Source organism: Ursus americanus, chromosome 21 (genome assembly GCF_024610735.1).
Source record: "Ursus americanus isolate L20-20 chromosome 21, mUrsAme1.1.p, whole genome shotgun sequence".
NCBI lineage: Eukaryota > Metazoa > Chordata > Mammalia > Carnivora > Ursidae > Ursus > Ursus americanus.
The window spans coordinates 50,055,692-50,075,970 of NC_142147.1; the positions used below are offsets into that span (position 1 = coordinate 50,055,692).

Sequence of the window (20,279 nt, forward strand, 5' to 3'; positions counted from 1 at the left end):
CAGTGAGTTAAGCGTCCTGGTGTGGGCTCAGGTCATGATCTCAGGGTGGTGGGATCGAGCCCCGGGACTGGCTCACACACTGGGAGCAGAGTCTGCTTAAGAGTCTGTCTCTCCCTCTCCCCTCCCCCAGGAAGAGTGGGAGGGGCCACCACAGAGAAACCACCTAACCGCCTTGGTTTGAAGGGGGCCCAAACCTTGGAACTGGGCACAGCAGCTTGTCTTAGGAGCCATTGCTTGTAACATAAACTGGATGCAGGCATCTTGACCATCAGAATGTTGGTTGTGGACTTTTTGAAGGCGGAATAGTGAATGAGTGAATACTAGGAGTAGTTTGGTTTGTTGATACGAAAAAGCAGCTCAGCCTGTTAGTACCAATTGAAATTTTTCTTTTCTTTTCTTCTTCTTTTTTTTTTAATCTGAGTTGTGTAATTCCCCACCCCCACCCCCCACCCGCTGCCTCTATCTTTCTCATAAAAACCCCTTGCTTCCACGTTGAGGGTGAGACGCTTTTCTGGTTACTGTCAGAGTCTGTGCTCCCCCAATGACAATTCTTTTTTTTTTTTTTTTAAGATTTTACTTATTTATTTGACAGAGAAAGAGAGCACAAGCAGGGGGGGCTGCAGAGGGAGAGGGAGAAGCAGGCTCCCCGCTGAGCAGGGAGCCCAACACAGGACTCGATCCCAGGACCCTGGGATCATGACCTGAGCTGAAGGCAGACGCTTAACCGACTGAGTCACCTAGGCGTCCCTAAACAATTCTTTGATCCCAATGAAACACTCTATTCGCCTCTCACCGTGGCTCTGTATTTTCAGGTCCGACACCTCCAACCTGACTTCCAATACCATTGAGTCATTTTTTGCTCCTTCTAGAACTTTCTATACATGGAATCACAGTGTGTGCTCTTTTGCACCTGGCTCCTTCCGCTCAGCATTATTTAGGAAATCCCACATTGTTCTTGCCTGAGCACTGAAGTGTTTTGAAGCAAACCCCAGACAACATGACGTCTCACCCCACAATATTTGGTGTGTGTCCCTAAAACATAAGGTCAGCCCCCCCCACACACCCACACCCACAATACAGGAGAGTAATTCCTTAACACTGAGTCCCTCCTTCATATTCAAGTGTCCCCAATGGTCTCTTGAGCTGGTTTGTTTGAACTAGGACCCTTAGGGGTGCCTGGCCCATACCGTAGGTGAAGCGTGCAACACTTGATCTCAGGGTTGTGAGTTCAAGCCCCATGTTGGGTATAGAGATTTCTAAAAAAAAAAAAAAAAAAAAAAGGAAGGAAGGAAGGGAGGGAGGGAAGGAGGGAGGGAGGGAGGGAAAGAAAATAAATAAATGAACCAGGAACCTAGCTAAGGGTCACGTGTTTTATCTGGTGGTTAGATCTCTTCAGTTTCTTCTCCATTGGGCAGTCCTGCTGTGAGACAAAGCTATAAGAAATATATATTTGGGGGCATCTGGGTGGCTCAGTCGGTTGAGTGTCTGCCCTCAGCTTGGGTTGTGATCTCAGGGTCCTGGGATCGAGTCCCACATCCGGGTCCCAGCTCAGCCGTGAGTCTGCTTCTCCCTCTGCTCCTGACTGCTATTCCCCCTGCTTGCGTGCTCTCTCTCTCTCTCTCTCTCACTGTCTTCCTGTGTGTGTCAAATAAATAAATAAAATCTTCAAAAAAAAAAAAAAGAAAAGAAAAGAAATATATATTTGGTCTTCATCTCGTTTCCTGGCATAAGAGGTCCTAAAACCCACAGGATTTCCTGAGTGTCGGGGGTCAGAGGAATCTCTTGTATTATTAACAGGCCCCTTCCAACCCTACCTGACTTTATGCTAATGAGGGGACTTCCGAGAGTTCAGGAGCAGGGCTGGTGGCCAGAGGAGCCACCCTGTGATCAGAGGGTTGGAACTTCTGACCTCCGGAAGAGGGACTGGAAAGAAGTTACTCACCCATGGGCAGGGATTTAACCCATCCTGCCTCCGTACAGGAACCTCCATAGAAGGCTGAGCTAAGGGATTCGGGGAGCTTCTGGGTCGGTGAATACATCCACATCCCGGGAGGGTGGCGTACCCCAACTCTGCAGCACAGAAACTCCTACACTCTGGACCCTCTGCACCTCGCCCCATGCTCCTCTTCGTCCGACCCCTTTCATCTGGATCCTTCATAAAATCCTTCGGAGTGAACCGATAAACCTAAGAAAAGGGCTTCCCTGAGTTCTGTGAGCTGCCCTAGCAAATGACGGAACCTAAGGAGACAGTGCAGGGAACCTTCCATTTATAGCAGGTGGGTCAGAAGGACAGGTGACAAGCATGGGACCCAGGACCGGCATCTGAAGTGGGGGCCAGTCTTGAGGGCCTGAGCCCTTAATCTGTGGTGTCTACAGTGACTCCGGGCAGCGAGCGTCAGCATTGAATTGAAATGTTGGACACCTGGCTTGTGTCCAGAGAGATGGGGAATTGGTTGGTCCGGCGGGGGGGGGGGGGGGGGGGACAGCAATCAAAAGGATTAGACACTGAATACCCCACGCTCGCCCCTAGATTCAGTGTAGAATGTCTCATGCTGCTTGCTTTATGGCTTATCTGCCCATCCATTTTTTTTTTAATGGAGATACAATTGACTTGTAACATTGTGTAAGCTTAAAGCAATACGATTCTCACCGTAGCATTAGCTAACACCTCTGTCACGTCCCATTATTTTCATTTCTTTTTTGTGGTAGGAACAATAAAGACCTAGTCTCTTAGCAACTTTGAAGTTTATGGTGCTGCGTTGCTGTCTGTAATCACCGTGCTGGGCGCTGGGTCTCCAGGACTCCCTTATCTACCGGTTGCAAGTTCGTATCCGTCTTATTTTTATAAGTCAAGTTCATGGGTGTATAATTCCCCTACCATCCCACAATTCCATACGGTAAGACTCATCCTCTTAAAGAACCTGGCTCAATTTTTGAAGTAGGTTTTCATCGATTGAGTTACACCTTTACTGAGATCATGAATATGCAATAAAGGGTCCACGTTCGAAAGTGCAGAGTTTGGTGAGTTTTGACATCTGTGTACCCCAGTGAGGCCACGGCCACAAGCAAGATAGTGAACCCCCCAAAGTGTCCTAGGCCCCTTTGTAATTCCTCCTTCCTCCCCTTTCCAGCCCAATCCCTGTCCCCAGGCACCCACCCACCTGCTTTCTGTCACTGTAGATCAGTCTGCATTTTATAGACTTTTATATAAATGGAATCATATGGAACGTTCTATTTTTTCTCTGGCTTCTTTTGCTCAACAGGATTATTTTGAGATTTGTCCAACATTGTCCCATGTCTCAGTTCATTCCTTCTCACAGTGGAGCTGTGTTCCCCGGCCTGGATGGGCCAGTTTGGCTGACCCATCTGCCCGTCCACGGATGTTTACATTGTTTCCAGAGTTTGGTTATAACAAAGCGGCTGTGAACGTTCAGGTCCAAGTCTTGCGATGGACACGTGTTTTCACTTCTCTTGGGTAAATACCAGGACTGTGACATAGGGTCACATCGGTCTATGTTTGCCTCGTTAAGAGATCAACAAACTGTCTTCCCACGTGGCCGGATCATTTTGTATCCCTTCCGCAGTATAGGAGAGCTCCAATCGGCTCCACATTCTTGCCAGCACTTGGTCTTTTTTTTTTTTTTTAAGATTTTATTTATTTATTCGACAGAGATAGAGACAGCCAGCGAGAGAGGGAACACAAGCAGGAGGAGTGGGAGAGGAAGAAGCAGGCTCATAGCAGAGGAGCCTGATGTGGGGCTCGATCCCATAACGCCAGGATCACGCCCTGAGCCGAAGGCAGACGCTCAACCGCTGTGCCACCCAGGCGCCCCTTTTTTATTTTTTTATTTTTTTTATTTTTGAGTTATCTCCACACCTCACGTGGGGCTCAAACTCACAACCCTGAGATCAAGAGTCGCACGCTCCACCAACGGAGCCAGCCAGGCGCCCCAGCGCCCCAGCACTTGGTCTTTTAAATTGTAGCTGTTCTAGTGGGTATATAATATTCGGACACCAATTCCAATTTCATTTTTTTTAAGATTTTATTTATTTATTCGACAGAGATAGAGACAGCCAGCGAGAGAGGGAACACAAGCAGGGGGAGTGGGAGAGGAAGAAGCAGGCTCCTAGCAGAGGGGCCTGATGTGGGGCTCGATCCCATAACGCGGGGATCACGCCCTGAGCCAAAGGCAGACGCTTAACCGCTGTGCCACCCAGGCGCCCCTGACCAGAGGTTCTAATGAATCCTTAGTTGGGATTCATTCGCTAGAGCAGCTCGCAGAACACAGAGAAACGTGTTACTTACTACATTCCCAGTTTAGTATAAAAGGCTGTAACTCAGGAACAGCAGACGGAAGAGATGCGTAGGGCCGGGCAGAGGGACAGGGCGCAGAGCCGGATTCCATGCTCTCTCCAGGCTACACTCTCTCCCCAGTCTCCATGGGGTCACCAACTTCTGGGGCTTCGTGGAGGCTTTATTATATAGGTGCGATTAACTCATTGGCCACCATCAATTGATTCCACCTCCAGCCCCTCTCACCTCCCCAGAGGTGACGGAGTGGGATGAAAGTTCCTCTCACCTCCAGGCAACCATCCGCATCCCTAGGTCCCTTCCAATAGTCACTTCATTATCACACGCTCAGATGTGGTTGAAAGCGGTTTTATTTTGGGGATCAAAACACCTTCGGGGTGCTATCACTCAGGAAATTCCAAGGGTTTTAGGAGCTTCGTGCCAGGAACAGTGACCAAATACATATTTCTTCTTTTTTTAAATATTTTTTTTAAGTGATCTCTGCACCCGATGTGGGGCTCGAACTCACAACCCCGAGATCAAGAATCGCATGCTCTTCCGACTGAGCCAGCCAGGAGCCCCATATGTATTTCTTATGATAAACCACAACTCACCGCATGCATTTAATCTTTCGATTGGTTGATTTTATTTTTTTTTAAGATTTCATTTATTTTATTTGAGAGAGAGAGAGAAAGCACGCACAGAGGGAGAGGGAGAAGCAGAGGGAGACGGACTCTCTGCTGAGCAGGGAGCCCCACGTCCGGCTCTATCCCAGGACCCTGAGATCATGACCTGAGCCGAAAGCAGATGCTTAACCGACTGAGCCACCCACGCGCCCCTAATCTCTTGATTCATTTAAAAGTGAATTGCAAAAATCAGCGCATTTCACCCAGCGCTTCAGCAAGTTCCGTGTTTGTTCACAGTTGTAGCTTTTTAAATGGGGTGAAATTTACATGGTGCGAAATGCAAAAATCTTAATTCAGAGAGCTCCGAGAAATGCATAGCTTATGCAGTCCTTCCCTTTTGCTGCTCTCGATCTGAGGAGCTAGCTTAAAAGCCTGCATTCAGGCCGCCCCACCTCTGGATTCGCCTCTTTCTCTGCGGATTGCCTTAGCTTGGACCACCCACCCTCGGTGACTCCCCCAAATGGGACGGTGTGTCTCCAGCAGGTCTTCTCACCTGGGCACTGGTGACATTTGGGGCCAGACGACTGTCGTGGGGCCCTCTCCTATGCTGTGGGATGTTGAACCTCACCTCCACCCACTATTCCCAGTAGCATCTCTTACTCCCCCAGTAGGAGTCCCTGGTGGTCAGGCGAGTGGACACAATCCCTCCTCCAGGGACCGTCAACCCGCAGGGGAGACAGGCTGTTACACTTGGGCCCCGGGAGCTTCTGACTTCCTGGACCTGGAGACTGGCTTTTAAAAGCCTCCCAAAGGGATTCTGATGGGCTGCCAGGATGAGAACTGGTGACCCCAAGCTACCGTTAATTAAGCATTTATTGTGGGCCAGGCAATGTGCAAAACTTTTCTCCTTGAGGGGCACCTGGGTGGTTCAGTGGGTGGAGTGTGCGACTCTCCATCTCGGGGTCGTGAGTTCGAGTCTGCGTTAAGGATAGAGATGACTTTAAAAAGTAATGAAAAAAATTTTAAGAATTTATTTATTTGACAGAGAGAGAGAAGGAGACAGCACAAGCAGGGGGAGCTGCAGGCAGAGGGAGAAGCAGACTCCCCGCTGAGCAGAGAGCCTGATTGATCCCAGGACCCAAAGATCATGACCTGAGCTGAAGGCAGACTCTTAACCGACTGAGTCACCCAAGTACCCCAGGAATGGAAATTTAAAAAAAATGAAATGCACACGCACAACCTTTTTTTCCCTTGATCCAAGCCAATGCCAGGTTCAAATCTTTGCTGGACAAGTGCCATTAGCTCTCTGTGTCTCAGTTCCTCCATTGGTCAAAAATGGGGATAAGAATGGTGCCCGCCATGGAAGGTCATCACGAGGATTCAATGAACAGCTGTGCGGATCTCTTGGCACCGTGCTGGGTGATATGGGAAACAGAGGCAGAAGAAACATTATTAAATTCCCTTACTACCTACAGCCCATTGACAAGTCCTTGAAACAGGCAGAGCGACCTTCCTTTAGGGACTCGGCTGCCTCGATGTTAATACTTTGCTAAGGGCAAAGGGCAGTCCTAGCCTGACCTCCCCACCCCAATCCTGTGAGTCTGCTTTAATGCATAAAAATTCCTTTGGAAATTTCCTTTATCTCTAACCCCTCCAAGCATACGGCCCACCGATATACCTCTGAAGGGGCTCATGACTGAGGTTTTCTTAGATGGTAATAAATGACCTTTTCCCAACAATAGCGAGACCCCTCAAGGTCCTGGAAACCTTGCTTCCAAAATTCCTTAGAGACTTACCCTCTCCCTAACCCCCTCCCAACTTGAAAGTATATAATAGGCCACTCCTCATGACCCCGGGGTAGCTCTTTCTGCCTACGAGTCCTTTCCCTGGGCTTTAATAACACTGCCTTTTCGCACCAAAGACGTCTCAAGAATTCTTTCTTGGGGCACCTGGGTGGCTCAGTCGGTTGAGCGTCTGCCTTCGGCTCAGGTCATGATCCCGGGGTCCTGGGATTGAGCCCTGCATCGGGCTCCCTGCTCAGCAAGGAGCCTGCTTCTCCCTCTCCCTCTGCCTGCCAGTCCCCCTGCTTGTGCTCTCTCCCTCTCTCTCTTTGTCAAATAAATAAATAAAATCTTAAAAAAACAAAAAAGAATTCTTTCTTGGCCATCGGCTTTGAACCCTAATGTTCTTTCTTCTATCACCGGGCCCTGACTAAGTGCGGCGTTAAGGGTTTCACAAATAAAACAGAACTGTGAGTAGGTATCTTGGTATGACTACAGCGTCCCCGGTTGTGTTTGTGTATTGTGCAAGGTGTGTTAGTTTCTCTGAGCCGGGGCAGAGCCTGCCACATCGGGGGAAGCAGTCCCGGGTCCCAGACGGAAACTGGGATTGCACCCAGCTCTCACCATCCTTCCATTCTGCCCCTTGACAGGCATGGTCCCACCTCCGCCCCTTTGCTCCTGCGGACCCTTCTGCCCCTCCCTCCCTCGCCCCCTTCCAGCGCCTGTGCAAAGGTCACCACCTTGGGTTAAAATTGCAATTCAGGGCGCCTGGCTGACTCAGTCAGTACAGCGTGTGACTCTTGATCTCGGGGTCCTGAGTTTGAGCCCCATGTTGGGTGTGGAGGTTACTTAAAAAAAAAATTGCAGGGGCGCCTGGGTAGCGCAGTCGTTAAAGCGTCTGCATTCGGCTCAGGGTGTGATCCTGGCGTTCCGGGATCGAGTCCCACATCAGGCTCCTCCGCTATGAGCCTGCTTCTTCCTCTCCCACTCCCCCTGCTGTGTTCCCTCTCTCGCTGGCTGTCTCTATCTCTGTCACATAAATAAATAAAATCTTTAAAAAAAAATTGCAATTCAACTCCAGGCCCGCTCCCAGTCTCCCAGCGCCCTGACCACCCAGTTAAAACAGTCCCTGGTCCATGTTCTCGCAACTTCACCTGACTTAATTTTCTCCCTAGTGCTTGTCACTCCCCGCCGTGGATGTAATTTCTAGCTGTTTGTTATCTTCCTTTCCTAGGACAGATGTTTCCTGTCGCTGCGGGAGCAAGTCCCCAAAGATGTAGTGGTGTTAACACAACACAAATGTGTTGTCTTGAAGTCCCGAGATCCGAAGTCCGAAGTGGCTCTTACTAGGCTGGAAAGCGAAGTGCGCCCAGGGCTGGGTCTTTTCTAGAAGCTGCAGAGGGTAATCTGTTTCTGGGCCTTTTCCAGCTTCTAGGGGTCGCCTGCATCCCTCGGCTCACCGCCCTTTCTTCCATCTCCCAAACCCAGCAGCACAGCATCTCGAAATCTCTCTCTGCCTCGGACGCTCCTGCTTCCCTCTGTCACTTACTAGGACCCTTGTGATGCCATTGAACCCTCCCAAGTAAGCCAGGGTCATCTCGCCATCTCAAGACCCTTCACTTGATCACATTGGCAAAGCCCCTTTTGCGGTGCGAGGTCTTGGATCTGTTCTGGGATCATCGGGGTGTGGGGTCATTACTGAGCTCCCCAAAACGCGTTCTCAGCTTCGGTTCGCCACTGTATTCCCAGGGCCTGGCACAGCGCTTGGCCCAGAAGAGCCGCTCTGTAGGAGTCCCTGAATGAATGAATGGAATACAGGAGCAGGAAGGACAGGACAGATGTTGGTGGAGCAGGTTTTGGGGGACCGAGGGCCAAAGAGGAAGTGCCATCCCCAGGAGGAAGTGGAGCCCCGCCCCTGGCCCAAGGCGGGAGGACGATGGAAGGAGCAGGAGTGAGCAGGACAGGTCGGGCAGTCGGGCAGTCAGGAGGATGAGGCAGCAATTGGGGCACCCTGTTCTCCTGCCTGAGCCCGCCTCCCACCCACCCACTCCCTGCCCGTGCCCTCGGGCTGGGCCCAGGTCTTCCTGGAGCCACGGCAGGGAAGGGGGGGCGGTCACAGGGATGCCTGACTGGCACAGCTGGTTTGGCTGGTCCTGGCATCTTGGCAGAGGAGAGCCCTGGGGACAGGTGAAGATGTTGCTGGGAGCACCTGGGAGGACTGGAAGATGCGGGTTCCTGTGGACCCAACACTCCCAGATCCAACACCCCCACCCCAGAGGCTCACCTGGCTCTGTCGGCCCCAGCCCCAGGGACCAGGAAGCTAAACTCCCCATGCCTGACCCTCTCCCAGACCTAGGGGTCCAGGCCCTCAGCCCCCTCCTCCCTCAGACCCAGGGGTCCAGGCCCCCAGCCCCCTCCTCCCTCAGACCCAGGGGTCCAGGCCCCCAGCCCTCTCCTCCCTCAGACCCAGGGGTCCAGGCTCCCAAGCCTTGGGCTCTCACACATTGTCATCTCCTGGCTTGACCTCTGGGGAGCCCCGCTCTCTGTACACCGGTGCCCTTTAACAACACCCCTCTTCTTTTGTGATCAGGCAGCTGGTAAAGACCCAGCTTCTCGGTGCCCCCGCCAGCGTCCCTCCTCAGTCTCTGGCCAGCTACAGGACCCTGAGTAATGGTCCACAGTCGTCCACTCCCCCACTTCCCCCGCCCGCCCAGGAGACTGGGCGCGGCCGCCCCCACCTCAGCGCAGCCCCGGCCCCGCCCCAGGAGCAGGGTGGGCGGGGCGCCCGGGTGAGTGTGCGGGGTGGGGCCGGACCTGCAGTATCGGCCCTGGGGCAGGCTCCTCCACCGGGATGGGGCAATCGGGGTGGAGAGCAGAGAGCGAGGTTTCTGCAACGCTGCACACCCCGAGATGGACCCACTGATTAGAGGGGAAAGCTGACGGGAGGGGACACGCTTCCTGTGAGGTGTCAGCTACCCTCCTTCCACCCCACCCAGCGTGATGTCTTCTTTTCCCTCTCCAACGGGCCTCTAGAGCCTTGGGGACAAGGGCATCCCTCGCCCACGGCCCATCCCTTCCCTAGGTCCAGGTGTCTAGGTGTCCCAGTTTCGTGTCTGTCCAGGTCACGGGAGTCCAGGCCTCCAGCCCCTCCTCCCTCATCAGACCCAACAATTCCTGGCCCCCAGCCCCCTCCTCCCTCAGACCCAGGAGCCAGGACCCCCAGCTCCTGTACTGTCCCCGTCCCCACCTCATTCGGATTCTTTATTCCTGACTACAGGATTTGGGAGCCCTGCCCCCAGCCTCCGCCCTCTTGGGAACCCAGCCTCTAAGCAGCCAGAGCTGGCCTGGTCCTCAGCTCTCCCACAATTCCTGGCAATTACTAGCTTTTAATGGAAAGGTCAGGCTCTGGAGGTGACAATGGCCCTGATTCTGTGGAAACATGACCTCATGACCCAGTGACCTCTGTTTGCCCACATCTGAGCTCCAAGAACAAAATGGCATAGCCTGGGGCTTCCCAGGGCCCCAGTGGGGGCCTGGAGAAATACCAAGGAATGGATATGGGGAGGACCCAGAATAGGGGGGCACCGTTGAGACCTTCCCTGATGTCTGAGGCCAGAGGGGCTCCCCTCACGGTCAGTGAACGCACACCGGTGACGTGTTCATCTTCCTGGGGGCGTGCTGGGGCGGAGGGGCATGTCCTGGCCAGCCTAGCCCGTCCTTACCTAGCACTGCTCCCTGCTATCCTTAAGCCCCCAGGGACAGGTATGAGCTCCCACCCCAGGGGCCAGAAATGTCCCCTCTATCCCCAGATGCTCCCTCTTCTGACAAAGAACATCCCGTCCAGGTGTCTCTCCAGCATCCGGGCCTTCGTCCCCATCAGACCCTCCTCTTAGATGCTCAGGTCGCTCACCTGGAGAGTGTCCCCTCCTGGGGCATCCTTGTCACTGGAAAGCCATCTCTGACCTCCCACAGATGCCCAGGATCTGGAGGCAGGATACCAACCAGACTGCGTTTGCCCCCGGCCAGCAGACTCAAGTCGGCTAGTATGCTAGCCAGGCGTGTTATTTTAAGCATTCTAGTAGCCACGTTTTTTTGTGTTTTTTTTTTTTAAAGAGACATCCATAAGATTAATTTGAGGAATACGTTTTACTCAATCCAGTGTATCTAAAATATCATCATTTCGGGGCGCCTGGGTGGCACAGCGGTTAAGCGTCTGCCTTCAGCTCAGGGCGTGATCCTGGCATTATGGGATCGAGCCCCACATCAGGCTCTTCCACTATGAGCCTGCTTCTTCCTCTCCCACTCCCCCTGCTTGTGTTCCCTCTCTCGCTGGCTGTCTCTATCTCTGTCGAATAAATAAATAAATCTTTAAAAAAATAAATAAATAAAATATCATCATTTCAACATGGAATCCATATATAAATTACTCGGGAGATATTTTGCATGCTTTAGTTCAATTGCAATGCTCAGTTTCAAAGGGTTAAATTGGAATGTAATCTCACCAAAGCATTACTGTTGCATTAATTAAGAGGAAAGTATTTGATGTTGTTTTGGGTTTTTTTTTTAAGATTTTATTTATTTGACAGAGAGACACAGCGAGAGAGGGAACAGAAGCAGGGGGAGTGGGAGAGGGAGAAGCAGGCATCCCACCGAGCAGGGAGCCCGATGCGGGGTTCGATCCCAGGACCCTGGGATCATGACCTGAGCCGAAGGCAGACGCTTAACGGCTTCGCCACCCAGGCTCCCCTGTTTCTATTTTTAAAGTTATGTGTAAGTTCATTAAAATTAAATATAACTGGAAATGTTCACTTCCTGGGTCACATGAGCCACATTCCCAGTGCTCAATGGCCACATGTGGCCGGGGGCTCCTGCATTGACAACGCAGCTCTAAGCCATGTTTACTTACCTGTCTTGTTTGTGGATGCAATGCCAGGTCCTCAGAAGAGGCCTCCCCAGATAGTTGGAGGGATGAAGGATGGATGGTTGAGGGATGGATGATGAATGGATAGAGGGATGATGGATGGATGGACGGAGAGATGATGGATGGAAGGTTGGGGGATGGATGGAGGGATGATGGATAATCCCTGCTCTGGGAAGAGCTGGAGGCAGGGAGGCTGGGGTGAGGCTGGGGGAAGGGTGGGAGAGGAGGCCTGGGGGACAGGCAGGGGGAGGGCATGGGATGGAGAGTCCTGGCACAGGAGAGTGAGGCTGGAGGGATGATTCTGGGGAGCCCCTGAGCTCCCACTCCAGCTGGGGATGGTGCGTGTCTGAGCCACCTGGGAGGGGCCCAGACGGGATGGTAAGGGCCCTCGTGAGGGGCGTCCTTCTGGGTCCAGGGGTTCCAGAAGCTCATGGAGAAGAAAGTTTGAGGTGCCCTTAGGATCCCTTAGGGAACTACAGACATTCAGGTCTAGAGGTGTCTTACAGGTGAGGGGTTATTTGCCCCCATTTTTCAGATGGAGAAACTGAGGCTCAAGAGAGCACCTGACTGGATCGAGGTCACCCACTGAGCAAGTGCTGGGGATGTGCTGGCCCCCTGGATGTGGGGGAGCAGAGAGGAGGGAGTCTCCCAGGTGCCCGGGTTGGGGGTGAGGCCCCCCAGAGGTGGAAGCCCAGAGGAGAGCCCGTTGATCTCTGGAGGGAGAAACTGCAGAACCCAGAGGCCAGGAGAGCAGGAGACAAGAATGTTGAGTGGAGGATGCTGGGGTCTCAAGCAGACCTGGGACGGCCGGTGAGCAGTCTCAGCCCCAGAGACCCAGAGCCGCTGGGAGGCTGGTCCACATCACACAGCCATCAGGATTCACCTCTCTGTGCCCTGGCTCCTGGGTGAGGGAGGGGAGGGCAGGGGAGGGACCCAGACACTACAGCCTGGGGTGGCTGGAGGGGCCCAGAGGGCCAGCGGAGAGACTCCCCTGGCAGTCTGAAAGATACTGGGGTGGGGGGGGATCAGCTAAGCAGCTCGCTGTGTGCTCTTGGGCGGGCCGCCTGCCCTCTCTGAGCCTCCACTTGCTCATCTGAAAACAGAGCCACGGGGAGGGGGTATCGCCAAGGCTATTGAGGATAGGAGGGACCACAGACCCTGGGGTCAGACCAATCGGGTTCAGATCTGCTTCGGGCTGCGTGGTCACGGTCATGGCACTTTCGTGCTCGGCCTCAGTTTCCCCATCCAGAAAGCGCTTATGAGAAAAGCTTCTGACTCATCCCCAGGAACAAAGGGGTCACACTCAGTACCCTAACCTCTCCTACCAGGGCTGCTGGGTCTGGGGCCTAACCTCCTGTCCTTGGAGCCCCCGGGGACACAACCTCTGGCTCGGGGACCCAGCTGCCTCCCCACCCCTGCCCACCCCTGCCCACCCCTGCCCACCCCTGCTCTCCCACCCTCCCCCGAGCAGAGCAGGTGGTCCTAACAGTGTCCCATCCCTTAGAACTGCGCCTGGTTGACCCGAGGCTTTCAATAAATATTTCTTTTTCTTTTTTTTTTTTTTAAGATTTTATTTATTTATTTGACAGAGAGAGACAGCCAGCGAGAGACGGAACACAAGCAGGGGGAGTGGGAGAGGAAGAAGCAGGCTCCCAGCAGAAGAGCCTGATGTGGGGCTCGATCCCAGAACCCTGGGATCACGCCCTGAACTGAAGACAGATGCATAACGACCGAGCCACTCAGGCGCCCCTCAATAAATATTTCTTGAATGAATAAATGAATGGATGAATGAATGAACTCTGAGAGGAGATTAGCTTTTCGTCACACTTGCAAGCGAGACTCCGGGTGGGTATGCCCGGAACCAGTAGCCCAGAAGGTTCCACTCTGAAGTTGGAGTGGCCTCTTAGACTCTGCCCCTGGCCATTGGGGAGATTCCTGAGATGTGTCCACCGGCTCTCCTCCCCTCCCCACCCTCGGAATAGGGTGGCTCCCTCCCAGCCTCTCCCCGCTGTTGGAGGCGTGGGTAGCAGCTGGGAGAACCGGCTGGGTGCTGCCCCTCCCCTTGGGCGGGGAGGTAGGCACCTGGCGGGCTCCTCGGGTGGCAGACGCCACCGCTGCACACACCTGGTCCCTGTGCCGCCTGCTCCTGCGCGTCCTCCCCTCCCTTCCCTCACCGGCCTGCCATGGACGGGCCCGCCGAGCCCCGGATCCCGGCCCTGTGGGACACGCAGGAAAACAATATCTCGGAACTCAGGTGAGGCGCGGGCCTGGGCACGAGCCGGGGGGGGGGGGGGTCCCCCACCGCCTGCCCAGAGGAGGTGGTCTGGGGGAGAGCCGTGGGCCTCTGCACTGGGGGCCCCAAGCCTCCCGCTGCCTGAGACCCGGCAGGACCCAGCGGGCTCATCCCTGCTGGAAGTTGGTGGGGACAGGGCTGTGCTGAGTTACTTGCTAGGATGCCTGAGGTGTCCCGGACCACGGTGGGGCCTCAGTTTCTCTGTCTGCCAAAGACATCTTTCTGACACAGGGCTGGGTGAGAGCGGGAGTCTGGCTCACAGTAACTGCTCAGAAACGTAAGGGCCTGTTGTCCACTTTTCATCCTGGACACCCCAGAGGACCTTCAGATGGGGGTGCTTTCCTTCATGGGGGCTTGGAATGTGGCCCCTGCTTTGCTCGGGGGAGGATGGGAGAGCAGGGGTGGGCAGGGGTGGGGAGGCAGCTGGGTCCCCGAGCCAGAGGCTGTGTCCCTGGGGGCTCCGAGGACAGGATGGGCCCTGGACTCAGCAGCCCTCGTAGGAGAGGTTAGGGTACTGAGTGTGACCCTTTTGTTCCTGGGGTTGAGTCAGAAGCTTTTCTCATAAGCGCTTTCTGGATGGGGAAACTGAGGCCGAGCACGAAAGTGCCATGACCGTGACCACGCAGCCCGAAGCAGATCTGAACCCAATTGGTCTGACCCCAGGGTCTGTGGTCCCTCCTATCCTCAATAGCCTTGGCGATACCCCCTCCCCGTGGCTCTGTTTTCAGATGAGCAAGTGGAGGCTCAGAGAGGGCAGGCGGCCCGCCCAAGAGCACACAGCGAGCTGCTTAGCTGATCCCCCCCCACCCCAGTATCTTTCAGACTGCCAGGGGAGTCTCTCCGCTGGCCCTCTGGGCCCCTCCAGCCACCCCAGGCTGTAGTGTCTGGGTCCCTCCCCTGCCCTCCCCTCCCTCACCCAGGAGCCAGGGCACAGAGAGGTGAATCCTGATGGCTGTGTGATGTGGACCAGCCTCCCAGCGGCTCTGGGTCTCTGGGGCTGAGACTGCTCACCGGCCGTCCCAGGCCTGCTTGAGACCCCAGCATCCTCCACTCAACATTCTTGTCTCCTGCTCTCCTGGCCTCTGGGTTCTGCAGTTTCTCCCTCCAGAGATCAACGGGCTCTCCTCTGGGCTTCCACCTCTGGGGGGCCTCACCCCCAACCCGGGCACCTGGGAGACTCCCTCCTCTCTGCTCCCCCACATCCAGGGGGCCAGCACATCCCCAGCCCTTGCTCAGTGGGTGACCTCGATCCAGTCAGGTGCTCTCTTGAGCCTCAGTTTCTCCATCTGAAAAATGGGGGCAAATAACCCCTCACCTGTAAGACACCTCTAGACCTGAATGTCTGTAGTTCCCTAAGGGATCCTAAGGGCACCTCAAACTTTCTTCTCCATGAGCTTCTGGAACCCCTGGACCCAGAAGGACGCCCCTCACGAGGGCCCTTACCATCCCGTCTGGGCCCCTCCCAGGTGGCTCAGACACGCACCATCCCCAGCTGGAGTGGGAGCTCAGGGGCTCCCCAGAATCATCCCTCCAGCCTCACTCTCCTGTGCCAGGACTCTCCATCCCATGCCCTCCCCCTGCCTGTCCCCCAGGCCTCCTCTCCCACCCTTCCCCCAGCCTCACCCCAGCCTCCCTGCCTCCAGCTCTTCCCAGAGCTGTCCCTCCCTTCCCCCCAGTCCCAAGGCCCTCCAGCCCCTGGTGGTCTGGCCTCCTGCCTGTGTATTCCATCTATCCCGGTACTTGAGATTCCGGGGCCACTGCCTCACTGTTTTCTGCCCCAGTGCCTTTGCGTATTCATTTCCTCCATGGGGATTCCCAGAGAAGTCTTTTCTAATCTCCAGAGCTAGCCCTGGCCATGCCCAGCTCAAGTTCCTTCTGTGGCTCACTAGCACCCATAGTGATGGTTTCTAAAACGTTTTAAGACACAGATTGCTTTGTCCCAGAAGAATCTTATTCTGGAGTAGAAACCCATCATAGAGTTCAAGAGGGAACTGCTCTGGTTCAAAACGGGGGAGTGGGGCTGAGGTCCCGCCACTCATCCTGCTTCTTCTGGGGGAGCTCCCCTCTGTTCCCTAAGCTCGCACCTTCCTCAATGCCTGGGCCCCACCTGCTGGCCTCCACACCCACCCCGGCCTGGATCTCACACCTTCGGGCCTTGCATCCCCGAACATTCCTTGCCCTGGGATGACCTCTCTCCCTGTCTGGCAAACTCCCGTCTCACACTATGTCAGATTCTTGGCCACCACGGAACCTGACCACACTTCCAGCTTCACACTCATCCCATGCACCACACCCGGACTGTTCACAGATCTGGCCAGAGCTGGGCCAACCTCGGGGGGCCCTAGCGAGTCTCTGAGAATGATGTCAAGGAATGAATGAATGGAGATTAGGCATGCTTGTGAGATGAGTCAGGCCCGGAAGGCAGGTGAGCAGGGGCAGGGCAGGCAGGGAGAGGGGAGAGGAGGGGCAAACTGTGGATCGGAGCGACCAACGGGGGCAATGGAAAATTCCCATGGGGACCATTATTACCCACAGTCCAGTTTTTTACGACCCACCCCCCCCGAAAATCAAAAAAGCTCTTATATTGCTTTGGGAATACAGGCATACGTGACAAAACTGCGACAGAATTTCACTGGGATAGCGGTTGTGGGGACCAGGAGCTCAGAGACATCAGCGAGACACGGGGCTCAGAAGGTTCTTTTTCGTGGGGTTTGCGATCAGTCACCCTTTATAAATTTTGTAGTGTTCCGTGTCACTGTGTAGGTATCCAATGCACAAAAGGGGGATATTAAGGGCAAAAATCAAAATTTGAAAAGGAAAACATTAAGAGCAAGCAGGAGGCAGGCCGGCAGTGGAGCCAATGGGGAGACAGGCCCAGGGGACATGAGTCCCTTCTAGTCCTTTCTTATGCGCGGCTTCCCAGCAACTGTCTGAGATTAACTGGCACAGATGATCTGCTATTGTCATCCAGTGTATGATTGAGACCACTGAGGCCCAGAGAGGTTGAGTGAGTTGCCCGAGGTCACACAGCTGCCAAGTGGGATGTCGCCAGGATCTGAACCCAGGCTGCCTGACTCTCACGCCCTGGCTGGCAAAGGGATGAGGAAGGGGAGGAAGCTCCAGCCTGGATGGGAGGCTTGGTGGGTAGTCTGTGCTCTGCCACGTTTCCTAGAGTGTGGGCATGCTGGGCTGGGCCACCACCAGCCCCTTCTGGAGAGAATCAAGGCCAGAGGAAACCAAGCAGGCATCTGGACCTGCGGTTGCCGCCCCTCCCTCCCTCTGATCTTGGAGAACCCGCTGCATAGCCCTTTCTGATCTCTCAGATTTATGGCTGAGGTCTCCAGCCCTGGTTTTAAAATCCCAGCCCCCTCCTTCCTTGGGGAGGGCAGAGCCACTCAAAAGATTTTAATGGCTAGATCCCTGCCAGTCACAGAGCTGCTTTTCCCAAGGAGAAAGGGGCCGCTAATAAAAAGGTTCTAAGCAATAAGCAAATAATAGCACATTGGACCTTGCTGCTGCCTGGGTGGAATTTGGGCAGGCGGAGAGGGGAGGGGACTCTGGGCCGCCGCTAGTAAATAAGGTGCCTTGGGAGATGCTCAGAGCCACCCCGCTCCCCAGCGATGACCCCCAGTGATGACCCAGGCTTGGAGAGCAAAGGGCAGGATGTGTCTCCATTCCCACGTGCTTTTTCCGGGCTGGGGAGTGGGAACATCCTGGAACCGCTTGGAAAGGACTGAGCAGCTCAGTTTGCAGGGGGGGGGGGCGCTCTGTGGGAGGGAGAGTGGCACCTCGGTGGACTCTGGTGGCATCGAATGCCAGGGCAAGGAGGGGGGCGCTGGTGTTGCTGGGGAGGCCTGGATCAGAGGCCCCAAGAGAGATGTCAGGACTTTGCCACTGTAGGCAAGAAGGCCAGAGTCCCGAAGTCTGCAAGCAGGCAACCCTCAGTTAAGATCCTACCCGCGTCACTCGCTGGCTGGGACCCGCGGGGCAGACAGGGGCGCTTGGAGCTGCGCATCTGTGAAACGGGAGCAGCGGGTGCTGCCCGGGGATGGGCCAGACCCGGTGCTCTCTGCTGAGTCAGGGTTTGTGTGGTTTTTTTTTTTTTCCTTCCTCCTTCTCCAAATCCCGTGACCCCCTCCTGAGCCAGGAACTCAGGTGCTGGGAAGGGTGGGGCCAGGGTGAAGAATGGTGGTAATTAGAACCTTCCGGAGCCTTCAGCATGCGCCAGGCTCCTCGAGGGCTTTGTGTGGGTTAGCTCCTTGGATCCTCTGAACAGCCCTGTGAGGCCGCCCAGGTTGGGATTCCCATTTTCCAGATGGGGACACTGAGGCCCACAGAAGCCCCGTACATCAGAGATGCACTCCCAGGGTCTCGCTCTGAAGCCCCTGGAGAAAGAGTTCGGACAGGAGTCCTCGGACTGCAGGAAAGGGCTGTCCCTGTGCAGGAATCACCTTCACGAGGGGACCAGTGAATCGGTGGTCTGTCCGCCTTCCAGACCGACGCCGGAGGGTGGACCACAGAGGGCATGGTGTGAGCCCCCGAGGTAAACATTTTCTCAGGGCCACATTAAAAAAAAAAAAGCGGCAAAAGACACAGGCAAAAATCATTTTAATTCTATATTTTATTTAACCCGATATATCTGAAACACTACCATTTCAACACAGAACCAATAGAAAAAATTATCAATGAAATATTTTACATGCTTTGTACGCGAAGCCTTTGGGACCGAGTGGGCTTTTGCTCCGAGATGCCAACCTTCCATCAGGAAGAGCTGATCTGCTTCTAGATCTCACGGCGTTACAGCTCGAAAAAGCCCATCCCCATCCCCAGGTCTGAGTTGTTCCAAACCCGCCCAAAAAGATTTCTAGTAATTGGAATTGAGTGTCCGGGTGACAGTTGAAATCAATAATAAGCAAATACAATTGAAAGGGCCCCCTGTTGCTACGGCCCCGTTTCAAGGGCTCCGTGGGCCCCACAGGGTCCGCAGCTGCCATCCTGGGCAGTGCAGAACGGACTGTCTCCATCATTCCAGAAAGTTCTGTTGGTTGGCGTGGCTGCAGGCTGTGAGTGGCCCAAGGGCCAGGATAGGTACATAGTAGGAGCTTAATAAATGCATGTTGGAAGGAGGAGGGGGGAGCATTACAGAGAAAGGAAAGAAAAGTCACGAAGAGCCTCAGGCTAAAGGCATGGCACACAAGAGATCTGAGAGGCGGTGGAGCATAGAGTGTGCAGGGAACAAGAAGAACTCGGTGGTGGGAACAGAACAGCACTGACCATGCTGGCGCGGGGGCCTTGGAGAGGTGGGGGCTGTGCGAGCCAATGGGGGCGCAATGAATCTGCTGGCCTTTGAGGGACAAAGCCCGGGCAGCAGTACAAAGAACTCTGAGAATTTGAAGAGAGTGATTAATTTCTTTAACTAGATTTGTCTGCATTACTATTATCCTTAGGAAAGTGATATATCAAAGTGATAAATTTCAAATTTTTTTAAAGTTACTTAAAAGTTGGGGTGGATTTGAAATGTGCAAGAAGTGCGGGAGGTGGGGGAAGGAAACGGGGGGGGGATTTTACCCCATCAGAACTTAAAATGCATGGTTACGAAATGCAAACAATAAGACCCCCACCCTATGACTGAGCAATTCCAATTCCCGGTTATTTGCCCAAGGAAATGAGAACGTTGGGCCACCCAAAGACCGGGGTGGGTGCAGCAGCTTTCGGCATAATAGCCCGATCTGAAAACAGCCAAAAACAGGGAAATGGATTACGCACCCTGTGATTTATTCATACAGAGGAATTCGACTCAGCCACAGAAGGGAAAAAAACTCTAACCTACACACAAACATCCATGAATGTCAGGAACGTTGTGCTGAGCAAAAGAAGCCAGATGCCGGAGTACATTCTATAAGATGAAAGTTCTGGAACACCCAACACCAGACAACTCTATTTCTGAGAAACACTCGGTACAGAGGTCACGGCTGGGGCAGGGGCGGGGACAGAATCGGAGGAGGCACCAGGAAACTTTCTGGGGCGCGGGGCTCTTCTGTGTCTTGCTAGGAGTTGGGATCGCAGGAGGATATGCGTTTGTCAAAATTCACTTAAGATTAATACGTTTTGTCAAAAGGAAAATAATTTTAAAAGGATGGAAGTGGGATATCTTGCAGCTATTTTTAAACAGAACGAGACGGCTGTAGATTGACCTAAAAAATAAGCAAGGTGCAGGGTAAGGCATAAGGTATGAAATCAATAGTTTTTAGAAGAAAGAGAGGAAAGGGGGAGGAGGAGGGGGAGGAGGAGGAGCAGAAGGAGGAGGGAAAGGGGAGGAGGAGGAAAAGAGGGGGAGGAGGGGGAGGGGAAAAGGGAAAAGAAGGAG

The 20,279-nt window shown here is 54.0% G+C and overlaps 1 protein-coding gene across 1 annotated transcript in view; it reads left to right on the forward strand.

Annotated features, from left to right (window-relative positions):
• The first annotated feature begins 13,744 nt into the window (after positions 1–13,744).
• SULT2B1 (sulfotransferase family 2B member 1) overlaps positions 13,745–20,279 on the forward strand; it is a 28,825-nt gene continuing 22,290 nt past the window's right edge. Inside the window, exon 1 of the mRNA XM_045772301.2 lies at positions 13,745–13,873. Coding sequence (XP_045628257.1) covers positions 13,803–13,873 — 71 coding nt within the window. The 5' untranslated portion in view covers positions 13,745–13,802. The remainder of the gene's footprint in view (positions 13,874–20,279) is intronic.